This window comes from Numida meleagris, chromosome 4 (assembly GCF_002078875.1).
Source record: "Numida meleagris isolate 19003 breed g44 Domestic line chromosome 4, NumMel1.0, whole genome shotgun sequence".
Classification (NCBI taxonomy): domain Eukaryota; kingdom Metazoa; phylum Chordata; class Aves; order Galliformes; family Numididae; genus Numida; species Numida meleagris.
In genome coordinates this window covers 81,583,548-81,610,337 of record NC_034412.1, presented here as the reverse complement: position 1 = coordinate 81,610,337, position 26,790 = coordinate 81,583,548, and the positions used below count along the sequence as shown (strand labels likewise).

At 35.3% G+C, this 26,790-nt stretch overlaps 1 protein-coding gene across 5 annotated transcripts in view; it reads left to right on the top strand.

The window, feature by feature from the left end:
• Positions 1–26,790, top strand: part of SLIT2 (slit guidance ligand 2) — a 257,178-nt gene that overhangs the window by 156,251 nt on the left and 74,137 nt on the right. For all 5 annotated transcript variants that reach the window (XM_021396010.1, XM_021396009.1, XM_021396012.1 and 2 more), the window contains exons 6-9: positions 6,198–6,269; positions 10,136–10,207; positions 12,843–13,006; positions 15,271–15,409. In XM_021396010.1, the coding sequence (XP_021251685.1) occupies positions 6,198–6,269; positions 10,136–10,207; positions 12,843–13,006; positions 15,271–15,409 (447 nt within the window). The remainder of the gene's footprint in view (positions 1–6,197; positions 6,270–10,135; positions 10,208–12,842; positions 13,007–15,270; positions 15,410–26,790) is intronic.

Here is a 26,790-nt window from a genome sequence, read left to right as displayed (position 1 = left end):
GTTAATGATGGTTTCATAATCTTCTCTGGTGGTACAGTGCTCACACTAGTTGTGGAAGATTTAAGATTGAAAGCTTCCCAACCTCAGGAATTTTACTTAAGGTACTAAGAAAATGCTTTAGCTGTCCTGGTTGTAAGTCTAGATGGATTGTTTCTTGGATCTGGTTACTAGGAATTAAAATAACAGGGCTTAAAAATCAAGCAAATGTGAAACGCTGTTGTAAATATAGTAACACTTTCAGGTTTTGAGAAGCACATTTTGAAGTCTAATGATTTTTATAAAACTGTGTTCTGAGATTTCTATATATAGTATACAAAGTTTTCTAAGATTCCAACTTTCTCTTCTGCTGTGTAATCAATACATGGCAGAAGATGGGAAGCAGTAACCAACATCATGGCAGAACTGTGATGATAAATACACCTAACATCAAAATGATGCCAACAATAGTAGGGAACAGTTTCATTGTATTTCCTGCAACTATTCTGTGGCCTGCTTTTCTTGTTCCAGGGGACAGTGATGTCCTCTTGGACATTTTTGCTCCATCAGAGAGCAGGAGAAAGGCTGCTACAGAGGGGCTGTTCTCTCCTATCCCCTGTAACAGAAGGAAACTGAGAGTTTGTGGGGTCATTGGCTACTGGGTCAGAAAAGTAAGGGGAACTGAACAGTCAGGATGTAGATAATGGTCATGGTGGATCTCAAGACTAGCATGCTGTTGAACATTGGAGCTGTTATCCCAGAGATAAAGGCTACAGGGGAGCACTGTAGCTTTGCAGATAGAACTGGCTGAGAAAATGCAGAATTAGTGGAGAGACATCTGTATCCACTCAACTTTGTCCAAAACCTTCAATAATATTATGATACATGATGTTGCTCTGATACCTTTATGGGTCTGTTGTTAAAGATTTAAAGCTTGCATTGTCACTAAAAGTATAACTGCATTTTGTACTCATCTTGGCTGGCCATGACTGGACTTTTTCTTGAAGTTCAGTTTTATTAGCAGCTAGAAGCTAGAGAGTCCTGCTGAAGGTATTCTGTTACTGATTTCTTTTCAGATTATGCACAAAATTCCACTGCAACTGGAAGTATGCTGTCTGCTCATCTGTACAAGTGCTAATCCAAATCCATTGTTTGTCTGAATTTTTTTTTTAATGATTTAGAATTGACATATTTCTCACTGTTATTCTTAGTAGGAATCTTACTTCAACTACTAGCCTGTTCAGCCACCTCTGTTTCAGGTATACATCTAGAAAGATTTTCACAGGATGTTAGTACATTCTGTGTATACTTACGAGTTTTGGTAAAGTCAAAAAGTATCTCTGAAGGAATGACGTAAAACACAGGTGAACTTTTCTAGTGACTCTTTAAACTGTTGCTGTGAAAAACCTCAATGACATTATAGCCTTTAGGCAAAAAGTTGTTCTTTCTGATTGTTTCAACAAAAGACCAATTCAATATGGAAGCTGAATGCCATTTTTAAAGCTATTATTTTCATTACGGATTACTTACCTCAAATTTGGCCTGCTAAAATGTGTTTCCTTTTCATCATAAATAAATCATTTATGAAATGGTAAAGCCAATTACATTTTAAATCAGGAAGAACATTTGGCTTTGAAGATGAGTTTCAAATTGGAATTCTCTGATTTGAGAACTTTCTTGCAAATCTTTTTAATGTGGCTTAAGAAAAAAAAAAGAACTCTCCAGGTAAAGATTTTATAATTAATATTTAAATTAATAATTTTAATAGAGCTTTCATGCGTTATGTACATGATCTGGCTTCTGTGCTCCCCATATTTATAACATATTTGCTCCCCACATTTATAATGGTCTTGAGGCTGTTTGTCATCTATTTAAAATGCATAATTTCTGGAAACTCCTACTTAGTTCATAGTATCTTTGCATTACAGAAATCTCAGATTGTTTGTTCAGTGTTCCTTTTTCATAGCATTCTCCTGTTTTCTTTTTTTTTTTTCCTCCAAGATATTACTTACGGTTTTAGCTAAATAAAATGCTAGGTAATTTTGAAAGGATGGACTTACAAATCTTTTCTCCCTTTTCTTATAGTTTATTGTATGTATAGTATGTATGTCTTACTTAGAAGTACTTTTAAGCCTTGCTTATTAATTTTTAGTTAAAAGAAAAAGGCTAATCATTTGCTAGATTATGTATATTAGCAAAAAAATATACAGACATGTTTTACAGGAAAATTTAGCAAAGAACAAAATAAATTGCATTAGCAAGTGCAAGTAGATAAAAGCACTTCACTTTCCAGTGAAAGAATAATAGCAATAAATATACACAGGAAACAAGCAGTTCTCTGAAGTTTGATAAAACAGAATAAATTCTTACACAGTCCTGTTACATCTTTCTCAACGAATGCCTCTGAAGCCATTGATCCCACTTGAAATTGAAATTGAGAGAGGAATTGAGAAATAGGAAAACATAACTCAGTTCTGTTGTAAAAAATACAAGGAGACCTTAAAATAGTGTCTACTTCCAGAAAATCTTCTGCAGTGGTAAATATGGTGCACTATGTTCTTTTCCCAAGGAAAAAAAATAATGTTATGAAATACAGTGTACAGTGTGCTAAGACTAGGAAGTTTTATTAGTATTTACTGGTAAGAAAGACGCCACAGGCATCTGGAAGAGATTCAAACTTTTTCTGATGGCTTCTTAAACATGTTTACAGTTTGATTCATTAGTAGAATTTAATCATTTCTGAACAAAAGAGAAGAAGGTAAAGCTGCGTGGTGCCTCTTTTGCTTTTACCACAAAGTGTTCTCAAGTGCTGAAGAACGGGAAGGTAGACATAGACTGAGATGGTTGTAACTTTTAACTCAGCTTCTATGAAAGAGGAAAGGTTTTATCTCTCAGTCAGTTATTTTTTCTCTATGAGGGTAGTAGTTTTCAAATTTATGTCATGAAAAGTTCTTCTTACACATAATAAGATTTATTTTTGGACCTTTTTATTTATAATTATCTGATAGAAAAAAAATGCTAAAAGGAAAGGAAGTATAGGATAGTATCATGTTTCTACAGTGTTAAGTGTGCCAGCAAAACCAACAAATAAACATTCGAAATAATATTACATACGCATTACAAGTAAACACGTTGTCTTACTAGTTGAATGTCCTTTGTTACCTATGAACATTACCATTTTAAATAGCAGTAAATATTAAGCATATGAAATATCCATGTAATGTTGCAGATCTGGGTGCAAAAAAAAAAAATTCTCTCCAACATCCAAAAGATTTTGAATGTATCAGCTGTTGTCTGGCATTTTATGAGCTTTTCACGATCCACACTACACAAAGTAATCAGCTGCTTTGTGCAAACAAGGGCAGAAAGGAAAGTAATGAGACAGAATGACTTTCCAAAGAGATGGAGAAAGTCCCACATAGAAAACACCCAACATGCAGATAGTAGGGAAAAAAGCTATGGGATATATTGAGGAGAGGGTAAGGATGAGGATGGGCCAGTGTTGTTCGTCCATGTCTGCTCAACTTCTGTTCTTCGGGGCATTTTAGTCACGTGAAAAGAGGAAAAGAAATTGTCCGGGGAAATAAAGTCCTCTATAATGCAGTTAGTATTATTATTGTCAATAGTTTAGTGATGAGAAAGGCTTTTTCATAGCATTGTAGATATTTTAATGTATGTTTTTAGAAGTCATTACGCTAAAAATAAATGACAAAACAGCTTAAAATTGGAGGCATACATATTTCTTTGCTCCCTTGCTTACACTTGAAGTCATAGTGTTTACACTATTGGTTCTCAGACACCAATCTAACCCTAAAAATTCCGACTTCTTCAGTATATCCATTAGCAGAACATTATACATAAATGATACAGTGGTTATGAAATATTGTCTACCATTTTGTTTGGATTTATATGCAATGAATATCTTTACCTTAACAAAATTACCGTATATTACCAATACCATAAATTACTGTTCAAGTAAGCATGCAGTCTTCAAAGACAAAGCTGTCTTCCATAGCTTAAAAAATATCCATTCTACCAGTTGTTCTTCATGGTATTTTTCTGATTCTTTTATATCATTGTCATAAGTGGTGGACGATTGTCTGAAGCATAAGGAAGGTAGTATCTTTCAAAGATCATTTACAAACCTAGGAAATATTTCTCTTCTCCCATCCACAAAATTCCTTTCCCTCAAGCCCTAACCAATTCATTAGTTCAGTGCAGACAAAGAAATCTTTCTGTTAAGAGGATTTAAATGAAAACAACTCACCCTTCACTAAGATAGTGGTAATGATGATTCACTAAAGGAATAAGTCCAAAAGTTTTCGGGTGCACCACAACTGCTGTTAGTAGAAGAAATCTGCCTTTCAGTTTGTGTAGGACAAGGTTTGCTCAAGTGCTTTCTCTACTGTTAAAAGATTTTCTTTTGTGCATAATATGGATGATTTAGAAGAAGCTGTGTCAGCACTGATTTATACATTGACAGCTAAGGATAATAAGATATGGGCAAACATACAGCTCACCCTTTTACAGAGTAACCTGCAGACTGCATTAGGCAAATTCAATGGCATTAAAAGATTTTTCCAATTTGTCTGGAAACAATTTCTCTTTTGTATTGTGTCGAGGGTAGCATTTCATGACATTGTACTAATTTAAATAGCTGTGATAAATTGTTGAAGAGGTTAGAGAATTGTACTTTGTATATATTTCACCTCTATAAAATAAAAAGTCTATTAACTTAATTGTTAAATGAAATTAATTAGTAAAATGAAAAGAGCCTTAGTAAGTAGGCTTAAATATTCCAGCGCTGCAGCGCTGGTACTATAACATTGCACCAAAATTATAAAAGATCATATTGAGGAAATTATAGTTTGCATTTCAGTGTAACTTCCAGTACACAGAAAAATAGACACTGCTGTAGCTATAATATTTTATCCCTGCATAGTAGTAATTCAGATGAAAAACGTGGATGAAACTAGAACTTTAAAGAAGTTGTTACCTTAAACTCAATATGGATGTGATGATTTATTAATAAAGTAAAAGGTTATCATAGGTTCAGAAGAATCACAGAAAATGCTTTTGTAAACACCTCATTAGCTCTGGTAGCTAATACATGTTTGGAGATAGAAAGGACAGAGTTCATTTGTATTTTGTTCATTTATTTACTATTGTTCACACACATTTATCCATATATATTATCTGTTACTGATAAGTATGAGGTTTGAAGATCTTTTGAATGTTTAAAGTGAGTTTTTATTTTCTTGCATATTTATAGGAATTATTTTTATAGTCAATATTTATAGGAAAAACCTGTATACAGAGAAATTGTGATTTTGTATTTGCATAGTGTTTAATTTCAGCATACTGCTTTTAAATTGTGCTATATGTACTGTATCAATGTTATGGATTGAAAAAGTAATAGAATTCTTCAGAGAAATGAATGTAAATTTTTCATAACTTAATACTTAAAGATTAATAATGTATGGGATGGATTGCTGAGTTTTATGTCCAGAATTCAAGTGCTCTGTGACGATATCCTATCTGCAAACAATTGCAGAGAGCACAAACTCTGCAGAAAATCACATGCTGAAGCTTCCAGTAGAAATGCTAGTTTGATTTGGAGCAGAATTAAAGGATATAGCTGAGTATGTAAATACCTTGGATACTAATATTTCTACATTGGGAAATACTGTAGAAGTTGATTACTGTAACGCCCCCTCCTTGCCCCTACACCAACCATCCGAGGCAGATGCACCCCTAAAAGTGGTCCCTTACTCGCTGCTGCCAGGGCGCAGGGAATTAACATGCAGCTGGGCTGCTCTGATAAATGGATTCTGTTAGGTCACCGAGGGGATGCGTGTGACATTAAGTGATTTACCGTCCTTTACCTTAATGAAATTGTTTCAGCAAGATGACGCTGAGAGCTTTTAATGGATAGCTTTTCTTGATGTAATGAAATTGCATTCCTTTGGCATTTAATATAAGGTGCAGTTATTATTTACTGGAGCTCTCCAGGAGCTGCTGTTTTGCGCAGACAGTTCAGAACAAAAAGAGATTTCTGTGGCAGCATCCAGGCCGGCATGGTGTGTGACAGTCCTAAGCATGCGAGCGTGTTTGTGAGAGTGTTTCGGTTAGTGTGGCCATGCACACCCATAGGAGGCTTGCTCCACATGCACTGCCAGCGCTCAGCTCCTTCACAAATACCGTCCTAATCTGTTTAACAGGCAACTGGATTACAACCAGATCAGCTGTATTGAAGATGGGGCATTTAGGGCTCTACGCGACCTGGAAGTGCTGTAAGTACTGCTTCTATCTCTGACTTTTAGCAAGAGCTCGGTATCTGGGGAGTACTAATGTAAAAGCTTATCTGTGAGCTGTGAGTCTGGTGTCAGAACGGTCTGGTGAAAAGATGGCTTAAAATAATCCACTGCAATGTGTGTGCTATATAATGGTAAAAATGTCAGGGGAGACAGAGATGCTCCTTTAATCTGCCAGACAACCATAACAAACAATTAAAAAAAAAAAAGCAGATGATAGATACGGTAAGAAAATAATAGATATTTCCTTTTAAAATGGAGAGGGGAGTATTAATGAATCCAATTATTTTTGTAAATGATACATCATTCCTGAGGTGCTGAACATTTTCATGATTGCCTTTGTTGTACAGTCTGACATCAGTTTGATCGTCCAGCCTCTCTACTTAGGGAACAATATACTAAATTTTATCTGACAATCTAGGTGTTTTCAGAGAGGCACTTGCCCAGCAAACTGCTGTATGTGGTGAGAGGTTTAGCCTGTCTATGTTAAGTGGATTTTTAAAAATTTTATTTTTTCTATATATGCATATAGAAACAGGAATATCTTTGTATGCCATTGCAGGTGTTTATTGCAATTATACTTTTGTATTCTTTTTTCTCACAGTTGTCCTTGGTTAGGTAAAAGGTAACAAAATTATCATCAGTGACCCCCAACCTGAAAACAGTCACTGTAATGAACAAAGTGTCTCTGTTCCCAAAGAATTTAAGACAGCACACATTCCTGAAATATTTTCTCTGTCAGTCAAACTGTCACATTTTTCTCCATTTTTTGCATTGAAGGAAGTAAAAGACTGCATATCAGTGGGTTACTACATTAGTCTGAATTGAGCTTGGTAAATCACACCCTTTGGGGTGGGAGGAAGCTTGGTTTTTTTCTTCAAGGTTTCTGAAGTAAAAAAGCTTTTCCAGCAGATCATGCCTGTATATCCATGAAACTAAGAATGTAGGAGATACTGGCCATAAAGTTTCATATTAAAAAGCAGTAGTTGCTTTTTTTTTTTTGCTTTTTTTTTTACGGTATAATTTTAGAATAACGAAAGTATTGTTAACTTTCTGGTACAAAACCGTGTGAAACATACTGTATGTTCAATATGGAGTCTAATTGTAAATTTGATGAACTGCTGGTTTTCTGTAGGCACACCTGATGCCCTGGGAGGTTTTTATCTTTGGCTCATATACATAGCAATATTTTCCAGTGATGGCTTAGTCTGGTTATCATGTTTTTTAATACAAGCCTTTTACATGTAGAAATATTAAATGTATATATATATTAATACTAATATATTATTTGCAGTTTTTAATGCTTGCAAGTTTTAGTAGTCTAAAAAGGTCATCCATGGCAGTTGAAGTAGGTGGTAAAAATTTCACACTGATTTCGATAATGCAGAAGGGAACAAAACTATTAGAGCAATTGTCAACTGAAAAAATAGGTTGTTAGAACATTGCAAATTTACAAAGATTGTTACCATTATTCAGTTAAAAATCTATCTCAAATTATGTTGTGTGATAAGCAATAGCAGTTGAGAAAATAATTTTTGAGATATTTTGAACACTACTGAAAAGTTTGTATCTAATGCAACTTCTTTTCTAATATAGCTTAAATAATGAAAACTGTGTAAATCACACCATATACAAATGCACTGAGAACTGTATAAAACGGCATATTTTGTTTTCATTTGGAGTTGATTATTCTAAGCACAGAATTTTTAAATTACTTCAAATTATATGATGAAGCTTTTAAATAATTTTTAAAGTTACTTGATCTGAAATCCCGTATAGTCACAATCTCAAACATTTACCAAGGTAACAGGTCTTACATATTGGTTAAATAATTGTAGAATCTTAGAGACTATTAATGTTAAAGATATAAAATTTATCTAAATCGAGACAATTCTGAAGTGTGAAAGCAGATATGGATATAATCCTCCTAACTTGTTAATTCACTAGCAGACTTATGTGAAATTTTATTTTTCAGTTTTCTTTTCCTAAGAGAAAATCAGTTACACTGGGGAAACTGTGACTACAAGAAAACATAATGTAATATAACGGGCTGCCATATTCATGAAGTATCTTTCTATCATCACATTCTTTGCAATAGCATGAAACTGTTTTTTTAGGTAAAAGTACTGAGTGAACTCTTGGTTTTCCTTTGATTACAGCTTTGCTATGAAATTCAGCATTTTGGATCACAACAGTTATAAAAATGACTTAATTCCTTCTGTGTTCCTGCATCTACTCCTGATAGAAGAGAGTTTAGAACTGGGTGATCACTGAGGCCCCTTCTAGCCCAAGTCATTCTTTGATTCTATGAAGTCAAACATGAAACATACGAAATTTAAAATTAAAAACTTTTGTAAATGTATGTTCTTTAAACAGCTGACAGCTATGGAAATCTGTACTTATTTTCATTCCCTTCACTGAAAGAGAGGATTTTTAAAACTTTGAAAGAAGTCATGAAGACAGTGATGGGAGCTGTCATTTAGCATGTGAACATTAAGAAAATCCTGCAAAAGTCTTCTGGCCATCATTTATTCATTAAGGCACCCAGTTGGACATTTTTTGGTTATTATTATTATTATTCCATTTCGATAAAAAAATAATGGTTTCCCCTGCTTTTTATTCTATTGATTAATCTCTTTGCTTATGTAGCTGTGAGGGCACACAGGGAAAGTATCTTACACACAGTGAAGAAAACATATAGGGTGTGGAATGAGTAAGCACACAAATGCAAAATGCAGCACATTGCACCAGTAATTAATTGTTTGGTTAATGTGGAGGCATATAGCCTGATCCAGGGTGCTATGAATTTACCTTTCTGTGTTTCAGCATCACAGAGTACTTTACTCAAAATGCACAAAAATTATACCTTGTGGTTTAAAAATGTAAAGAAAGAAAGTAAAACACTGCTTCAAAAGGACAGTGGGAATTATTATGTATTAGTGTCATAATTGTGTTTAAAAATGCAGAGCACATTCTCCGTTGTATTCAAGTGAGTAATCTCTAATCTGAAACTGTAAATTCTGTCACTTGTTTCCTTGTTCTTGAGTAAAGCTTATTCACATTTTATTTGCAGCCTAAAGACAATAGTTAACTGCAGGATCATTCATAAAGTTTCATCATCTTTACAAACTACACTTACTGTGCGTGATGGTTCTGTCCTAGCCAAAGTAGGCTAAGATTTATTCCTAATTTCTGACTCATGTCCTAGGCACTTTGTCTAAAATGTAAATTATTTGCTAGAGCGTTAGGATGCCTGCCTCCTTCCATTGTGTAGCAGAAGGTCACCTATTGTTCATGCTGTTCTGGATGATCAGCAGCAACACTGTTCCATACAAGAACTGACTGCAGTTTACTTCTCTGAAGATTCTTGGATTAAAAAAAAAACAAAACAAAAAAAAAACCAGGCAGATCTTTAACTTGCATCCTCTGTCAAAAAGTGTGGGCTCTCAGAAGCTAGAAAGAGAAACTGCTGTCCTAAAACCAAGGACTGTTCTCCAAGAATCCTCTGAAACTCTTTTCCTTACATGATGGTGGCAGTCTCAGCTTTAATGCCATAGGTGTTCTCAGTATTAGTGGAAGCTCTGTTTCAGTTCTCTCTTTGAGTTAATTATAGGTTATTGAGCCTCTGATTACTTATGATTATTAATTGAATGGTCAAACTGCTGTGTTTTAACACGGATTGAATATGGAGCCAAATTAGACCTCAACGCTTGGGTTTATTTTCCTTATAGCCATTCCTAAAAGCAGAGCACCATGCTCTTCATTAACTATGCCTTATAAAACAGTGCAGTCAGTGTGACATAAATGACTGTAACATGTTAATATGCTTCTTCTTGACTTCACAGCACTCTCAACAACAATAACATCACTCGACTGTCCGTCGCAAGTTTCAATCATATGCCCAAACTCAGAACTTTGTAAGTAGTCCCATGGAAACTGGCTGCCATTGTTATTAACCCATTTTTCCCTTTACCTAGTTCTGTCAGTGGCCTTTAAATTCTTTTACGTGCATAGAAGGTATAACCTCTGTCAAAACAATAACATTGAGGTTTGTGAGTGTGAAGTGTGTGTTTGTGTGTGGCAGATAATTTTGAAAGGCGAAACCTCAAAGCTAATTCTTGGCGCTCAGAAGATAGAGAAGCAGTTGCATCCTTTTCTTTCCATTTCTTTGGGATATGGGATGATAGAAATGTTTTCATGGCCTTTTCCTAACTGGCTGCATTTGATCACAGAAAAGCTTCACCTTGCTGCAGAAAAGATGGGGGCAGAAGGGATTCTCTTTTATATGTTACAGCTGCATTGAGAAAGAAATTGATGTTTTTTGAAAGTCAAAAATTTGTTTTACTTTGAGCTATTCAATGGGTCACATTTCATTTAGTAACATGGAAGAATCTTTGATTGGCTGTCACATGTGATAAATGGGAAATCTTTATGCTTTTATTACTGTACTGCTAGCAGACCTAATTAAACTAAACTGGCTTTCCAACATTCTTTGTAACATAAAATTATAGCATCATCCGGTAGTGCTATTATAATTAAAGTTGTGTCAGCATTTACAATAAGGTCCCCGTTTTTAGAGGTTATGACTTTCACGGAAGAACACTTCAAGCTTCTAAAACAAAACACAGTGAAAAGAGTGTGTGCAAAAGATGCAATTTGGGGTTATTTGTTCTGTTTATACTCTTCTAAGAATAAACGTACGTTGTGATAAGCAACAAAGCTAGACTCTATCAAAGTTTAGTCCTGAGACACTTTCAAGCAGGCTTTCCAGTGAAGTAGGAATAAAAACTGAATAACTGTCCAAGAGGTGCTCTTGCTGTTAAAGAAGTAATTTCACAGAGTGCTTGTCCATTTTCTTTTATGCATGTTCGGTTGCAGAACTTTTTTGAAGTCAGTGGGGCTAGTCACTTGGGTTAACATTTGTAACTGAACTGACATCATTCAGATGAGTAGTTCTGTTGATTTCGTAACAGAATTATAACTACTTTTGCATGGACAAATACAAGAGCTCTTGAATTGTGCTGAGCATTGCCTTTTGGTGGCCTCAGTTATATTTTGAGAATATAATTTCATTCCATTATCTTGTGTCTGGGACCTGAAAACATGAATATCCATCTGTTCCTCTTTCAAACTTTGAAATCCAGTTTGTATTCTGAAGCACAGATTACAGTGAATCAAATTAGCAAATTTTGTTTAAACCTAAACTATGTGGATATTTCACTTTTTGAAAATTTATTTTCTAAACAAAAGAAAACAGGCACACAGAATCCTAGATTATAGCTATGACATCCCATAAGAATATGCTTGTATAACCATATAAATTTCAGCAGCATTAGTTCTGATTTGCAATGGTCTTCTTGCCTACAGCTGGCCACAGATTGTACTGAATGAGTATGCTGTTTTGTGAACTACGTTTGCAAAGCACTCACACAAGAATCAGTACAGGAAAATGCATTGCCTTTTATTTCTAATCATTTATGGAAAAAAAAACAACCAATGAATTAAAATTTTGGTTTTGTTAGTCTGTCAGACAATTCGTGTTGCTTTACAGTCATTGCATGGATTAGTTAGACTTCTTATTTAAATTCTGCTTTTCTTGTACTTCCTTTCCAGTTATTTAGTGAGCAGCACATCAACTAAAAAGGACCAAAATGACATTATTCTCTTACGGATGGATCTGAGTAGGGATTTGATGTATAACTGTGAATGTCCTTTTCTGTAGTTTGAGAAAAATGCAAGAGCCAGGGAAAAGTAAGAGCCAGAGAAAAGTAATTAACCTAATTTAGTGAATACATTTGTCTGATATTTTATCAATGACAAAGTGCTTTTTGCCACTTGGCAAGGAGCCATGGTCTTGCATTGGACCCTGCCATCCAAGAGGCAACTTACTTAATTTCATAGCTTGCTACCATTTGGTCTTTTAATTACAGACGTTGCTTAGCCTCTATGCCCCTAGGAGGCAAAAACAGCTATCTCCCCTTTCTATGATTAAACAAAAAGAAAGGAAGTCAGGAAAGGGATGTGAAAGAAGGTATTTTATATTGAGTTATTACTCTGTCTTGTTCAGCAGAAAATGAATATGACCTGTTAGATGGATTTTGTAGGTTGTTTCTATAGAGACTAATAATGGTGAGACTTAAAGATTTATCTAATTGGAAACCAAATGTTTTATTAACTCTTCCATTTTGACAGTATGTTATCACTGTAGAACACTATAGTTTTATATTACTTGGGACATTTTTGTCTTCTCACCATTTGTGCAGATCTGTACTAAAGACCTCCCTGGCAGCTTTCAAGCTTTTGTGTATTTACTTCTTTCTTTTAGTTTAATTTATTAAGAAGCCTTCATCTATTTTTGTAATGATCTAGACCACAAATAAAAGGTAATTTTTCTGCTTATATAGCTTTGTTTATGTGCATTTAACTCCCGGACTTTCAGCAAAAGATCTTTATTAATATACTGGCTTGCTGCTGAAGGTGGAAGAGGAGGGACAGGTTACTTTTCTGTTTGTTCTCCCCAATTTATACCTGGGTGTCCATCTTCTCATACAGTCGCCTGCACTCCAACAACCTCTACTGTGACTGCCACCTGGCCTGGCTGTCGGACTGGCTGCGGCAGCGGCCGCGTGTAGGCCTCTACACACAGTGCATGGGCCCAGCACACCTGCGGGGCCACAACGTGGCTGAGGTCCAGAAGCGGGAGTTCGTCTGCAGTGGTAAGGGAAGTGCTTCACCAGCTACTCCTCACATGTTGATAACTTTTGCATGATTTTTTTTATTATTATTTGAATGAAGCTAATCATTTTTATCATAATTTTTTTATCTTCTGTGATGCTGCTTCTGTCATTGCACATTTGTGAATGTAGCATGGAATATATAGCCTTCAAGTATGAGTTATGGGGAAGGGATATGGGAAAGGAAATAATAAGGTGCACCAATTGAGAACATATGGCCTTTTATAATAAGCATTTGGGTTGTTGATTTTTTTTAAGCTGTACAGGTTGTTATTTTTCCTTTTTTGTTATGTTTCTCTGTTTCTTTTCTGTTTCAGTTGAAATAGTATTTTGAAATCCCAAATCAACTTCTGAATGCTATTGCTATGCTTTAATGCATCAGGTTGCTTTCTGATATGAAATGATGAAATGGCTAACAGTTCATTACTAATCACATTTTGTCTGTTCAATATTTTTTCCTTTATTCTTGTCTCCAAGATGAGGAAGAAGGCAAGTTTATCTTTCTTATACAAATATTTTTAGACTCAGATTGAAAATTCTCTGTAAACTCTAACTACTGTTTTAAGTTTTTTCAAAGTATTGAAAAACAACTGGAAAATAGCTGTCTTTCTGTGATTCAGCAGAGGTGTTTCTGCTGGTTGTTTTCCTGTGAATGCCCAAATCTCTACTGCCAAATATACCAAAGTTTACGCAGATCAATTTCCTGAATACGTTTTTTTTTTTTTTTGCACAGCAAAATCTTCTGTCCTTATTGAGCAAATTCTAATGTCGCAGTGTAAGGTGCTGTCACCCTAGCATGGCATATGTTAGCCATACACTGCTAACTTCTGCACTTCTGTATACATTAAAAGGTCTTCTAGCAAGACCACATCACGTATCTTATTTGTAAGTTGTATAGTTTTATAACTTGGTCATTATTATGCTGGTTTGGAAGACGGAGAATAGCCACATGTTATCCCTGGATCACTCAATTTTTGTTTAATAAATGTAGGTGAAGTATTTGCTCTTTGTTAGTATAAAAAGGAATAATATGGATTAATTAGTTTTTGCAGCTGTTTGTACTTTTGTAACACATACCTTAATGTGAAATCAAGTTATTATATTGCGAACTACTATCTCACAAGACTAACTATTCAGTGAAGTTATTTTATTATTTGAGTTGTTATTTGAAGTTGTAACTAGGAACAGCACTGGCTGCAACTTCAAAGTGATCTTACTTACATTCTCAGTTAACCCTTTCTATCTTAATATATGGCATTAAATCTAGTGAGGGAGATCTGAGATGAAGTTGTGGTTTCATAGCTATATATATATATATACACACACAGAAGTCTCTTTTTTCATGGAAATTTAAAAACAGTCTCTAGCTTTTTTACCATAATAAAAAGAAAGGGGGAAAAAAAGGCTTCATGCCTTTCTCATGTTTTTGTGCCTTTTATATCATTTCAAAACAATAATAAAGTATCATTAAATCAATAGAATAATTAGTGCTTTACTTATTAATATAAAATGTGCAATCTGTATATTTGCAGGACAGTGTAATAAGATCTCCGTATTTGTTTTCTATTACTTATTCAAACTAAAAGTGTTTAAGCTTAACTGTAATTATGAATACTGAGTTTAACATAAAACAAAAGAGCTTGGAGAAAGACATAGAGTCGTGTAAATCAGCCACCTGAGTAGTCAGAAAGAGTGCTAAGTGGGAATAAAAAGTCTACTGAGCTAACATAGAGAGTAGGAGCTGTGAAGTCAAAGCTTTTATGTATCTGTGTGTGTTTGGATGGAAAGGCCATAACTCCAAAAGTTTCTGTAAGTGATACATACATTCAGAAACTATGCTAATGAGTATTTGCAGAACAGAATGTAACTGTCAGAAGAGCTTCAGTGTTTGTGCCAAAATTCATTTCTGTCAACATTAATTTATAATGCACAAAACTCTAAAAACCACATAAATCAATAATTGGTTTTTAAAACCACAAAATAAATAAAATACACCCAAAAAATGGACTGCACTCTGTTCTTTAACAGATGATTTTGAACTCAAGTAGCTGAAGAAACTGAGAAATTATGAAGAAGCTAGAACAGTAGTCTCAATGTGTTAACATGTTGCTATTAATTATTTAAATTAATATAATTTGAAAACATTGATAGGCAAGAATGTTTTTCAGGGAGGTGTAAAACATGATATTTTACTCTTGAGGACTACTGTTCTGTGCAGTTTTAGAAGAAAGTCCTTTCTTTTGCAGGTCACCAATCATTTATGGCTCCATCCTGCAGTGTCTTGCATTGTCCCACTGCGTGCACCTGTAGTAACAACATTGTGGATTGTCGCGGGAAAGGCCTTACTGAAATTCCAACAAATCTTCCAGAAACCATTACTGAAATGTATGTAATCCTACTTTTTTATTATTTCAGTGTATATACAGAAAACAGTTGGTCTTATGTATTCATTGTTGTTATTTGTATAAATTTATACACGGTAAGAATTTTGGAGAGCACATTCAAATTCAGAAATAAAAGGAATATACAGATACATGAAAATATTTAAGACCTATATATTCTCTTACGAGTTAGTTTTGCATGTATTACTCACAACCCATAGTTAAAACTGCATTCTGAGTTGGTTTTAAAATAATTCATGCATACGTGCTTTTTTGAAAGTAAGTAGCTTTTTACTGCAGACTGTAAACCCCTTTGTCTTCAGTGTTGCTCACTGTCACCTTCTTCAACAGACTCGCTATTCAAGGAGCATATCTTTGCAACAAAAAACAGCAACCTGTATCCCTTGTAATAACAAGTATTCTGCTAAAACAGCATCCTCAGAAGGGTAGTTTGAGAAGGCAAAAGTGTGGTGGTTGACTGCAGCCTGTGGTATGGTCATTGTGTTAATACCATATATCCATGAATGGAAGAGCAAACATGCTGATAAAGTTGCGTGACATGGCATAAACAACAGCAGCATCTATAAAATATGCAACTGCATCTTGATCAAGCAGAGTTGTAGGAAAAGTGCAGTAGGGCCTGCAGGCTTCCCATAATCACGTTTGTCAGCTCATTATTACTGCTGTAAAGAATGACCTGACTGACCCGACCTGACCAAGTTTAGTCATACTAAACAAACATTTCTTCTACCTTTCACCCTGCAAAGACTGTCTTCATTATTTAATAACTTGTATGCTGACCTTTCTTACTTGCATACATATATTTATGTGCGCAGAGTGAAATATTTCAGGAAAGAAGTAGGGTATGTCTCTCAAACACTCCCCTCTGTATTTCTGCTGCTAACTAGTAGTTGGCTGCACTTACCAACTGTGCTTCCAGTTGAGTGGAAAGTAAGGAAAGAAATGTACAGGATAAGAAAGATGAAAAATAAGGGACATAAAAAGCTTTGAAAAGCAGGGATAAACTCAATAGAAAAATTAAAAAGATTTTGTGACTATTTGATGAGAATCACTTGATCTTTGCTGCTTTCTTGTCAAAAGGTTGAAGACCAGTTGAGATTTTGGCAAATATGTATTGTATGCCACTAGTTCCTTTAATGTGACAAAACAAGTGAAATATGACAATTTACATATCTTCCAAAAAAACCCTTTTTTTAATTTGAAACATCCAATCTACTTTAAATCCTACTATTTTCTTAATCAACATGTTATTTTAAGGTAATCAGTTGCTGGGAGGGGGGAGTGAATTCAAGGCGTCTAGCTTTAAATATATTTGTTCAAAATGTTAATTTTCTTTGACTTTGTGGAGTAAGGGAAAATGCATTAAGGTTCGTAACATGTCCTGCCACCTTCTGTTTTCTATTTCACTCTCATTCCTCTCTTCTCTAAACTATAAGTACGAAGACTATTCAATCTTTTTAAATGCCAAAACATTCAATTTCATAATTAATCTCCTTTTTCTCCAAACCCCTTGTTTTCTCATTTTTTTACTTGCAATGACCAGAGTCAGATAAAATATTCCAGATGACGGTGAAACATCACTGTATAGTGCCATTTTAGTTTCCTTTCATTTGCCTTCTGCATTGTAATGCTGTCTTTCCTTAACTACCAATACACATTACACCATGTTCTCCATTGAATTTTCCATGAAGAGTCCTAGGTCTTTTCTTCTTAGCTGTTACAGTTTTGTCAGAAACAAGATGTTTACTGATGTGATCTTATTATTCCGTCTGCATTACATTTATGAACACTGAATCCCACTGTATGTTACTTTGTGAAATTGGTTTGTAAAAGTCTCCACTAACTTCAACATAAGACTCCACTAACATGTTATCTTCAATATATAGAAAGGTTCTGATATTTCTTAGACTACCATAAAATAGTTTTTAAAACCTTCATTTTTAAAGAAATACTCTGCAACTGTTGTTATAGCAGCCTTTTATGATTAAATTATTAAGAATGTCTGTATCCCATGAAATAATGCTTTTTTCAGTTATTTTTATATGAAATTGTTGTATTTATGCCTAAATGGAAACTGACAATGAACATTTCGATAGATGAGACCATGCTGTCACAGTATCATTGAGAATACTTAGGAGTTGCTGAACACTGGGCACAAGCAAACCCTGAAGGGCATGGTGAGCACTGTACTTCCACCGCCACTGAATAGTTTCCACACACAAAGCTTTATCATCTTAATTACAATTTAAAGCACATGCTTTGGCAGGAGCTCCTCAGTTCTCTGGGAGAGAGGGAAACGTAAGCAAGCTGCTTCCCTGTTGTTTTCTGAAGGACGTACAATCCTTAACAGCCAAATTATTATTTATTCCATGATTTTGTAATACCATCATCATCAGGTTCCTGTGCACAACATAAGAAAATTGGCATTGTAGTTCTATTTTATATGGACCTTATATTCTCCAATCTTTTCCATTTTCTTTTCATACTTTCCAGTCTTCTGCATTTTCGACTGAATGTTGTCTTCACATTTTATAAATGCACTTCATTGACAGAAACATTTGAAAATTCCATAGTACTTTTAAATTTCTTTAGTCTGAACAACTTTCTCTCTACAACTGTAATCATCATCATCCGTTTATGGGCAGTATTTGCAGAATCCATTGCTGAGTACTACCAACCTCTCATGTCATGCTTCAGCCAACACAGTGGCCCACAGACACCTTTTACATCTTCTTTTTTTTAATTTTTCAGAGGGTTGATAAACTATATGAACTTATGTCATGTGCCAAACTCACTTTAAATGGAATATTGAGTAACTTAAGTATTGAATATTGCAGTTTGAATTGAGTAAAAATTTGCATGTCAAAACTGTGTGTCATCTCTTTGAAAACAAGTAAGAAGACTTTGTGTTTAATACCTCATACTGATGAGCATAATGCTGATGCCATGACTTTGCACTGTCTTCTTTTTTATCGTTCTAATGGACAACTGTTTGGGGATGACATTTTAAGACATGAGGTTTTATCTTCTCTGCTGATGGCTACTGCCTCTTCAGCATTGTATCAAGAGACCATGTGAGACAGCAGCTTGTGCTGCTCTGCGTGCTTTCTGTCTCTGGGTTTAGCGTAATAGCCTAAAGTGCTGAGGAAAAGGAGTTTACAGTGGAAGTTAACTGGTTTATGAACGAGCAAGTATTCTGTGATGGCAGCAGCAAAAGGAGACAAAGCCAGTTACCAGAACACTGTTTCAGCCTCTTGCACTTGGGATTCACCCATTAGTGCTGGGGAGAGTGTTCTGTTGTACCACTCTGGATTCTCAGATTTTACAAAAGTCAGTGAGCTAATAGTAGCAATTGTCATTGTGTGAAGTCAGGCAGTGCGTTGTATGGCTAGTGCCTCTTGGGAAGATACTGTCAGGGAGCAGGACTGCTTATCTCCTAGTGGCTGCTAGGGAAAATGGAAGGAGAATAAATCTCTCATGGTCCCCTTTTTCTCCCTTTTGGTGTGATAAAGCTGAGAGGAAAATTAAGAATTCAAATCTCAGTAAATGTAACTCTTAATCTTTATTGACTTAGTACAATTCTGTTTGTACCAGTTATACCTACCCTGCAAAATTAATTCTTCTATTTATTAACTAAATAAACTCAATGCTAAAAATAAGAATTCCTAAGCTTTTCAGAGTCAATCTAATTGATATTGTATTATTTAAGAAATATTTCACATTCTATATATTATTAATAAATAAAGGTCACTTGAGAACAAGACTCCTCCAGTTTTAGCGCATCTACTAATTCCAGAGAAAGTACAGAAATAAAAAGTAACCTCTCTAGGCCATCTTTAAAGGTTTCAGTTCACGAGTGACCTGCAGGAAACAATATGGGAATGTTTCCCATGGTTCTGTTATTTTAATGCATGTATTTGTAAACATTATGAAATCAAAAACATTGCCGATACATATTATATATTAATAGCCTTCAAACTTTTGGTTTTTAATATGTCTTACATTTTCACTTAAGAAAACCATGAGATAGTAGCTATTCACTTGCAAGTATTAGACATTAGTAGTCTTCAAGGTTTTGTTATTGAATATGTCTCTCTTAAGCGTTTTCCCATGGTTTGGGAACATTAAGCAAATCATGATGCAGCATCCATTTGAAACATCATAGAATCCTGGAATGGTTTGAGTTGGAAAGGACCAGCTCCCTGTGTCATGGCAGGGACAGCTCCCACTAGATCAGGTTGGCCCAAGGCCCTATCAAACCTGACCAGGGATGGGGCAACCACAGTTTCTCTGGGCAAAAACTCTTCTAGTGCCTCATCACCCTCATAGTAAAAAATTCTTCATTTTGTCTAATCTACAGTTTAAAGCCATTGCCCTTTATCCTATCACTACGCTCCCTGGTAAAGAGCTTCTCTCCAATATAAGAAGTCATAATATGACTTAGTTTAGATTTATTGTTTAAACCTATTCCTTTTTCCAGAGATTTGTATGGGATGCTCCTTCATTGTCATATTTGGTCTGTGAGCTCAACTAACTCCAGTGGACTAGTGTACTTAGCACTTTCCTCCTTTGTCATGAAGCTCATATATTAAAGACATTCTGGGTCATTCTTAAGGTTCAAAGCTATTACTTTAATTGGTTTGAGAAAGTATAGCCTTTCTAACAGTGATAGCATTTATCAGCCTCTGTGCAGGCATTTCTTCCACATTTTAGTTTTTCAGCACCGTTAATCTCTTATCACTTGGTTGCATTTTAGAATTCACCTTGCTTGTGCAAATTCTTTGAATGTTCTGCAGAAATAATTCTGGATTCCTTCAAATTGAGACTTTTTGGCACATGTTCAAACAGACTATCAGAAACCTGGCAGCAATTTTATTAAACGTACTGGTACTTTTTCTCAGAATGGTGTGAGAATGGCTTTTATTTCAAAAGGAGAGGCCAAAAAGCCATTAAGAAACTAGGGTTCCTCATGAAAATGCTCTTGTTACTTTCGTCTGATTTTCTCTATGGATTGAACTAGCAGCCAAAGTGGTTCTAAAATCTCTTTCCTTTCTGTAGCATTATGAATAAAAGAAAATAAATACATTTGCAATAAGTGCTTCTGAGGGTGGCGATTTTACTGAGGGAAAAAATGACCTGCTTTGATGACCACTGCTTTGTATTAATGATTATTTAAGCAATCAGGCATGGAAATAGGTTGATTTTTTTTCTACATTTTTGTTAATACCATTTAAGTAATCAAAGAAAGAAATTAATTGATTTTGCCCTCTTTTATAGAAAGATAGCAGCTACTACAATGGTGATTTGGGGATGAGGAAAGTTTGCATAAAGGGAGGGTGTCTGTGGGACTGCCACTGTTAAGTAAGCAACAGTTGTGGAAATAATTTTAATCTTTGGAAGGGGCAGAAAAGACCCTAAATCATACAATACATTACATGAAAAAACATATAGGAGTCAGGAATTTTAGCAGTTCACCTTAGTAATGTAGCATAATGAAAAGTCACTGACTTCTTAATTACTATGATTTCCAATATAAAGCTTCTTTTACTTGAGTGGAGCTTTCTAATGTTTGAATGCCAAAACCAGAAATGTTATGGTCGTTTCATGAAAACTTTATTTACATTTTCTTTGATATTCTCCTAATATGTCCCCTCAGTCTTTTCTCATCTTATCTTCCTGGTTTATAGTATTTATCTTCATGTTTTCATCTTCCTCTCTCTTATTCTCTTACGCATTTTTATTCAAAAATCTGTTGATTAAATGTTGTGTAGTACATCAACTACTCTACTTTTTAGTGAGCCCTGTGGTATTAAGCAGGATTAACAGCTCCTAAGATTGGTTCTCACAGAAGTACTCAAATTACATTAAAGGAGAAGGAGAACAAAAGGGGAAAAAGAAAAAGCAAAGGAGGGGAAAGGAAAATTTTTGGAAATTAAGTCTGACAGAACTGAAATTGGCAGGTGTAATCAAGATAGGGCAAAGAATGTCTTGGTCACTCTGGACCTGCAGGGGAAATGCTTTGTGTAAATTCAGAATTTTATCTGAGAACTGGGAGCTGTATGTATGAATCTTTTCCAAGCTAATTTTGGCATGTAAACAGTTTCACCATTTCTGTTGTTTTTTAAAATCCATCCTTAGCTAAAAGGTGAAAGTACAGCCTTAAATAAATATATATTGACCGGAGAGACTCATACTGAGATGCAAAGGTACTTCTGAGGATGCCCTTTTATAGAGAAAAGACTCTTGGAAAGGGTTTAGGCACATTTACTGGAAAAGTTCAAAGATTCACATAGGAGGAAAACTGAAACACTGAAGATAAAGCAACTTTGTTTTTAGCAGCTAAAAGTATGATTCAGCTATCTACAGTATCCTGACAAAAATGAGACCGAACACAGCATCTTCACAAAGCTTGAGATGCAAGTAGGTATGAGACATGATATCCAAGATTGTTTTTCAATGTCTGCATTTGTTTGTGAGGAGGTTTTTAGGTGTGAAACTTTATAAGTATCATAGAATCATTATGGTTGGAAAAGACCAACTGCCAACCCATCACCCTCATGTCCACTAAAACATGTGCCTCAGTGACACCTCTACACATTCTTGAACACCTCCAGGGACAGTGACTCCAACACCTCCCTACACAGCCTGTTCTAATGCCTCACCACTCTTTCTGAGAAGGAATTTCTTCTGATATCCAACCTGAACCTCCCCTGGCGCAACTTGAGGCCATGGCCTCTCATTCTATCACTGTTACCTGGGAGAAGAATCTTACCCCCACCTTGCTACAACCTCCTTTCAGGAAGTTGTAGAGGGCAGTAATTTCTCCTCCGAGCCTCCTCTTCTACAGATTGAACAATCCCAGTTTCCTTATCTGCTCCGCATAGGAATTCTGAGCATGCAGCATCTCTAAAGCCATGTGCTAGAGCCATGCATAGCAAATTGAGCATAGATTAGAATTCAGTCTTGAATTTAATCTTGAATTTGTATGGCACCCTGAAGTGGAACTGGTGGTGTGGCAAGGTGTTCTTCCTTGGAGATAGAAAGGAAGAACTCTTACTGCGTTTTGGCACCTTGCTTTCTGCCAAAATAGAGGAGCAATCCTGGTTTCCAGAAACATTCAGAATAGGTACTGGCCAGAATGAGCACCACATTGTTCCAGCTCTGGTGGTTTTCTGCTTCTGGTGTGTCCTGAGGTACCTTGTGGTACTTTCTGTACTCTGCCAAGGGAAAAAAAAATCACACAGGTGTAGAATGAGTGAATAATTTATGCAGTATGAAGGGAAGCTGGAGAAGGCCCATCTAGCTATTCCAGAAAGACCGTCATAGCTCTCTGACAGCTGTGCCACATTCCAGAGGTGTTGTTACTCATTTTTACATACGTCTCTTCCTCAGCAATAATATATGTGAAGCTACTGTAAAAGAAATTATACATACTGACTTAGAATCATAGAATTATTTAGGTTGGAAAAGACCTTCAAGATCAAGTCCAACCAACTTTTTACTATGTTGTATTTCACCTTCAACGAAATGTAGGTAAATGATGCTAAATGCAAGGTCCAGTAAGCAACAAACATCTGTGGAAAGTATTCCCAGTGAAAATACTTTATTTAGACTGTGTGGTAAATTTATGGTGCATATTCATGGTAGTGTTGCCAGGTAATGGGGATTCCCATGCCAGTATTTCTGCTCAATGCAAACAGGTTAAGATGTTATCACTTGTGATGAGCCAAGAGTGTAACAAGATTACATTTATTTTTGTGAACTTAACCATTATTCTGAAGAGCTCATGTAATTTTTCTGGTGCAACTGCTCTCATCAAAAATAGGCTAATTAGAAGGACTCTAACTTGACTCTAGGTGACTTGGGCTAATTGCACTGGAGGCACACTCTGACAGATGTTGAAGTACTGAGCAAATAATTCTTGAAGAAGTCTATTTTGCCTACAACCTGAATCTGTAACAATTAAGGGGTGTAAAGCCTACCATCGTTAATGGTGCTGCAGGGTTCAGACCATGAGACTGCCTTTTCTGTGATGAAAAAGTTAGCAAATGCAGGATTGGGACTTGCTTTTAAATGTGAGGAATTGTTTAATAGCTTTAGTGTAGCAATCATTGTTACTCTTCTGTTTTAATGCAGACTACAGAGACATCTGTCATTTACAGTCAATTCCCTGAGGAAATATTTGATAGAACAATTAGTCTGGATGTTAGCATTTTGGCAAGCTTTAGGGCAACATTGACAGTAATTCTTTATATGCAAATATTTAAGAAACTGTCAATGAGATTTATTAATTGACAGAATTAAAGACTGAAATTCTGAAATGCAAGTAATATAGTCATTCCAAGTACATCTTTTGTTTTGTTAGACATGGGTGATATCACAGATTTCAACAGGATTCTTTTGCTGCTAAAGTTAGAAGAGGCATTTACTGGATATAAGCACTCTGGATGTGCAATTGTTGAGAAAAGGGAAAAAAAAAAAAGGTACTTTGTGTAATAGCCTCAAGATTCCTACAGAAAAGGGAGACCATTATTCTTTCTTTATTTGAAAAATAAACAAAACAAACAAACAAAAAAAACCAACAACCACAAACCTGGTAGATGTTAAATACAACGAGAGATGTGTTGGCTGTTTACTGCAGCTCTTCAGATTCAGAAGCTGCACTGAATCCCACCACTGAAATTTTCTGTTTTCTGACAGCTGTTTTTGTCATTTACTTTAAAAGCAGATGGGGAAAATGCAAAGAAGAGCTGTCAATTTTATTACCATGTATAATCAGCATCTGTGCAATACATCAGACTCATTGCGCAGCTTACACTTCCTTCTCTGTAGTAAAAATTGTTATGGAGTTTCTTGTCAAGTTTCTTGCACACTTTTTGTAGATGGTGGAATTTAGGTGTTGCAATTAAGAATTCAGATCAATTAAAAGCTAAAACTACTAATGAATGAATTTACTTAATCAAGAGGTTATGTCCTGATTATTTGATAATGAAATATATAGTTTATATATAATTTTAAAAAATTCATGTTTTTTAAAAGAAGATATTTTATTTTATTATTACTAAATACTTTTTTTTACATTTATTGCTAACCAATTAACAGCCTTGCTTAATGCATTTGGGTGTAGTATATCTCTATGCAGTATAATTGTTGTGCCTTTCTCTACTGAGCAGGCTTAGTATATTGTACCCCATGCGTATAATATAAAATACAAATAATTTTGTAGAGAACTAGGTATTCTTCATTCCCAGCCCATCCTCTTTCCAAGTGCAGAACTCTTTCGTGGAAATGACTTCTTAAAGTGAGAAAATAAGCTGGTTTGAAAGTGTCAGTTTAAATAAGCATGTCATCTGTCTCTCTAAGTAAGTGCAGAAGTAGTAATCAGTAATGGCGTGCTATGGGCTTCTAGCAGAGGACAGCATCCTCCTGGAAATCGTCAAGGGATTTACATGTCAGAAGGCTCTGGGGACCAGGTGGAAAGAATCTGTCTAGTCGCTGGGGACCTGATTTGATTTGATTTTATTAGGTTTGAACTGCAGAAGCACTTTTGCTTCTTAAAATAGTAGGTGGTTTTATATTACAGTACCTGCGGGGATGAGCCAAGGGAAAGACTTAGAAAAAGGAAATATTCACAGTACTTTTCGTAAATAGGGGAGGTTAGGGAATAGCCTTCAAAAAAGGTTTCAACAGTTTCAGCTAGTTTGGCAGTGTTAAAAGACATTAAAACACTTATGTATTGATGTAGAACTTCTTTGAAGTGAAACACTAAAAGGAGCAAGAGACTTAATACTAAGAGCATTAATTAGCATTTTGTGTGGCTATGGGCAGAGTAGAGTACTTCTTATACAAGAGGCAGTGCATGCTTTGATGAAGCATGTACTTAACTGTCTTCCTCCATTATCTTATCTCATTTAATACGCTAGTAAAATTGACTGTGGCCTTTGAAAAAGAAACCACCAAGGCGCTGTTTATGATACAAAGATGATCATTTATTTAAAAAAAAAAAAGACTTCAAGAATGACTTTTAAAGGAGATATTATGCACAAAATTTAATACAAGTTTCATGGAAAAATACTGATATTAGCTTTTTGTTCTTCTCTAATAATGGTACTTCTGACCATGTCATTTGTGAGCACTTAATCGCTGATTTTTTCAGTAATAGATAACTACATCCCATTCTATTCCAGAATTAAAATTTTTGATTTAATATGAGGAATTAAGGAGAGTTTTTAATTACTATGAGTTTTATCAGTAGAATGCAAATCTCCTTTAGATATTATTTTATCTGTGCTTTGTGACCCTAGAATATAGCTAATTAGATTTTCCTCTGGAATGATGAATGCAAATTTGCACTCTGCGAAATTTAGCTGATTCTACAAAGATAAAGCAGATTAGAGGATAACAAAGCTTGAAAATGTGAATTTGATTTACTTTCTTTACAGACAAAGCAGGGTATAAAAGATTCTTCTGTATTTAGATAATCCTATTTTTTCTTTCTTACGCTAATCTCATTTTCTAAAATGTGATGTCTTTTATTGCATACACTTTGGCATGAGTTAATAAAAGACATACTTAGATGATCCTCCTATAACAAATCCTTTATCCAGAAGAGCTTGTAAATTTATCCTAGTACTACACAGTCTGTCTGTTAGACTGTACCTTTTTCACTAAAAGGATATCTTAGATAAGGTTGACATGGAGTTCATTTTAAACATACACCAGTGAATTGGTAGTTCCCTTAATTAGAACTGCTAGAAAATTGGTTTCAGAAATGTACTGTAGGAGGACAGGTTTGGGACCCATATAATTTGTAGACCAATTGGACAGCTGTAGTCTGCTATTCCATCTTGTCATAACAAATGGCATACATATATCCTGCAAGTTTACTTCTGTTTATAGAACTAATATGTTTGTAAGTTAGAAGTGTAAATTGGAAAATACTTTGTGTCGTAACACTAGACTTTATCTTTCTCAAGTTACATGCCATATCATGTCTAGTTAAATAAGAGCATTTTATATTTAAAGAAAGGTGCAAGTGGACAGGAGTCCTCCAGCAGTAGCTCATAAGTCTCTTCATCATGAGCTAATAAACAGCATTTATACATGAGGCCTGTGACAGACTGATATGGGAACGCTGCTACTACAGTATCCGTCTTTCCTATATATGCAGGTATTTTTTCCCTGGTGTCCCTCTCACCACCAGTTCCAGTCATCCTCTGTAATATGACCAAATTCTTTCCTTTCCCATTTTACTGTCCCCTTTCCATCACGCAATGTGTAGGTTGCCTGCCCTACACATTTCCCCATGCTGTGATTCTTTGGCAGCTTTTCCAGGCTGCACACCTGACAAACGTCTGCTAGGCA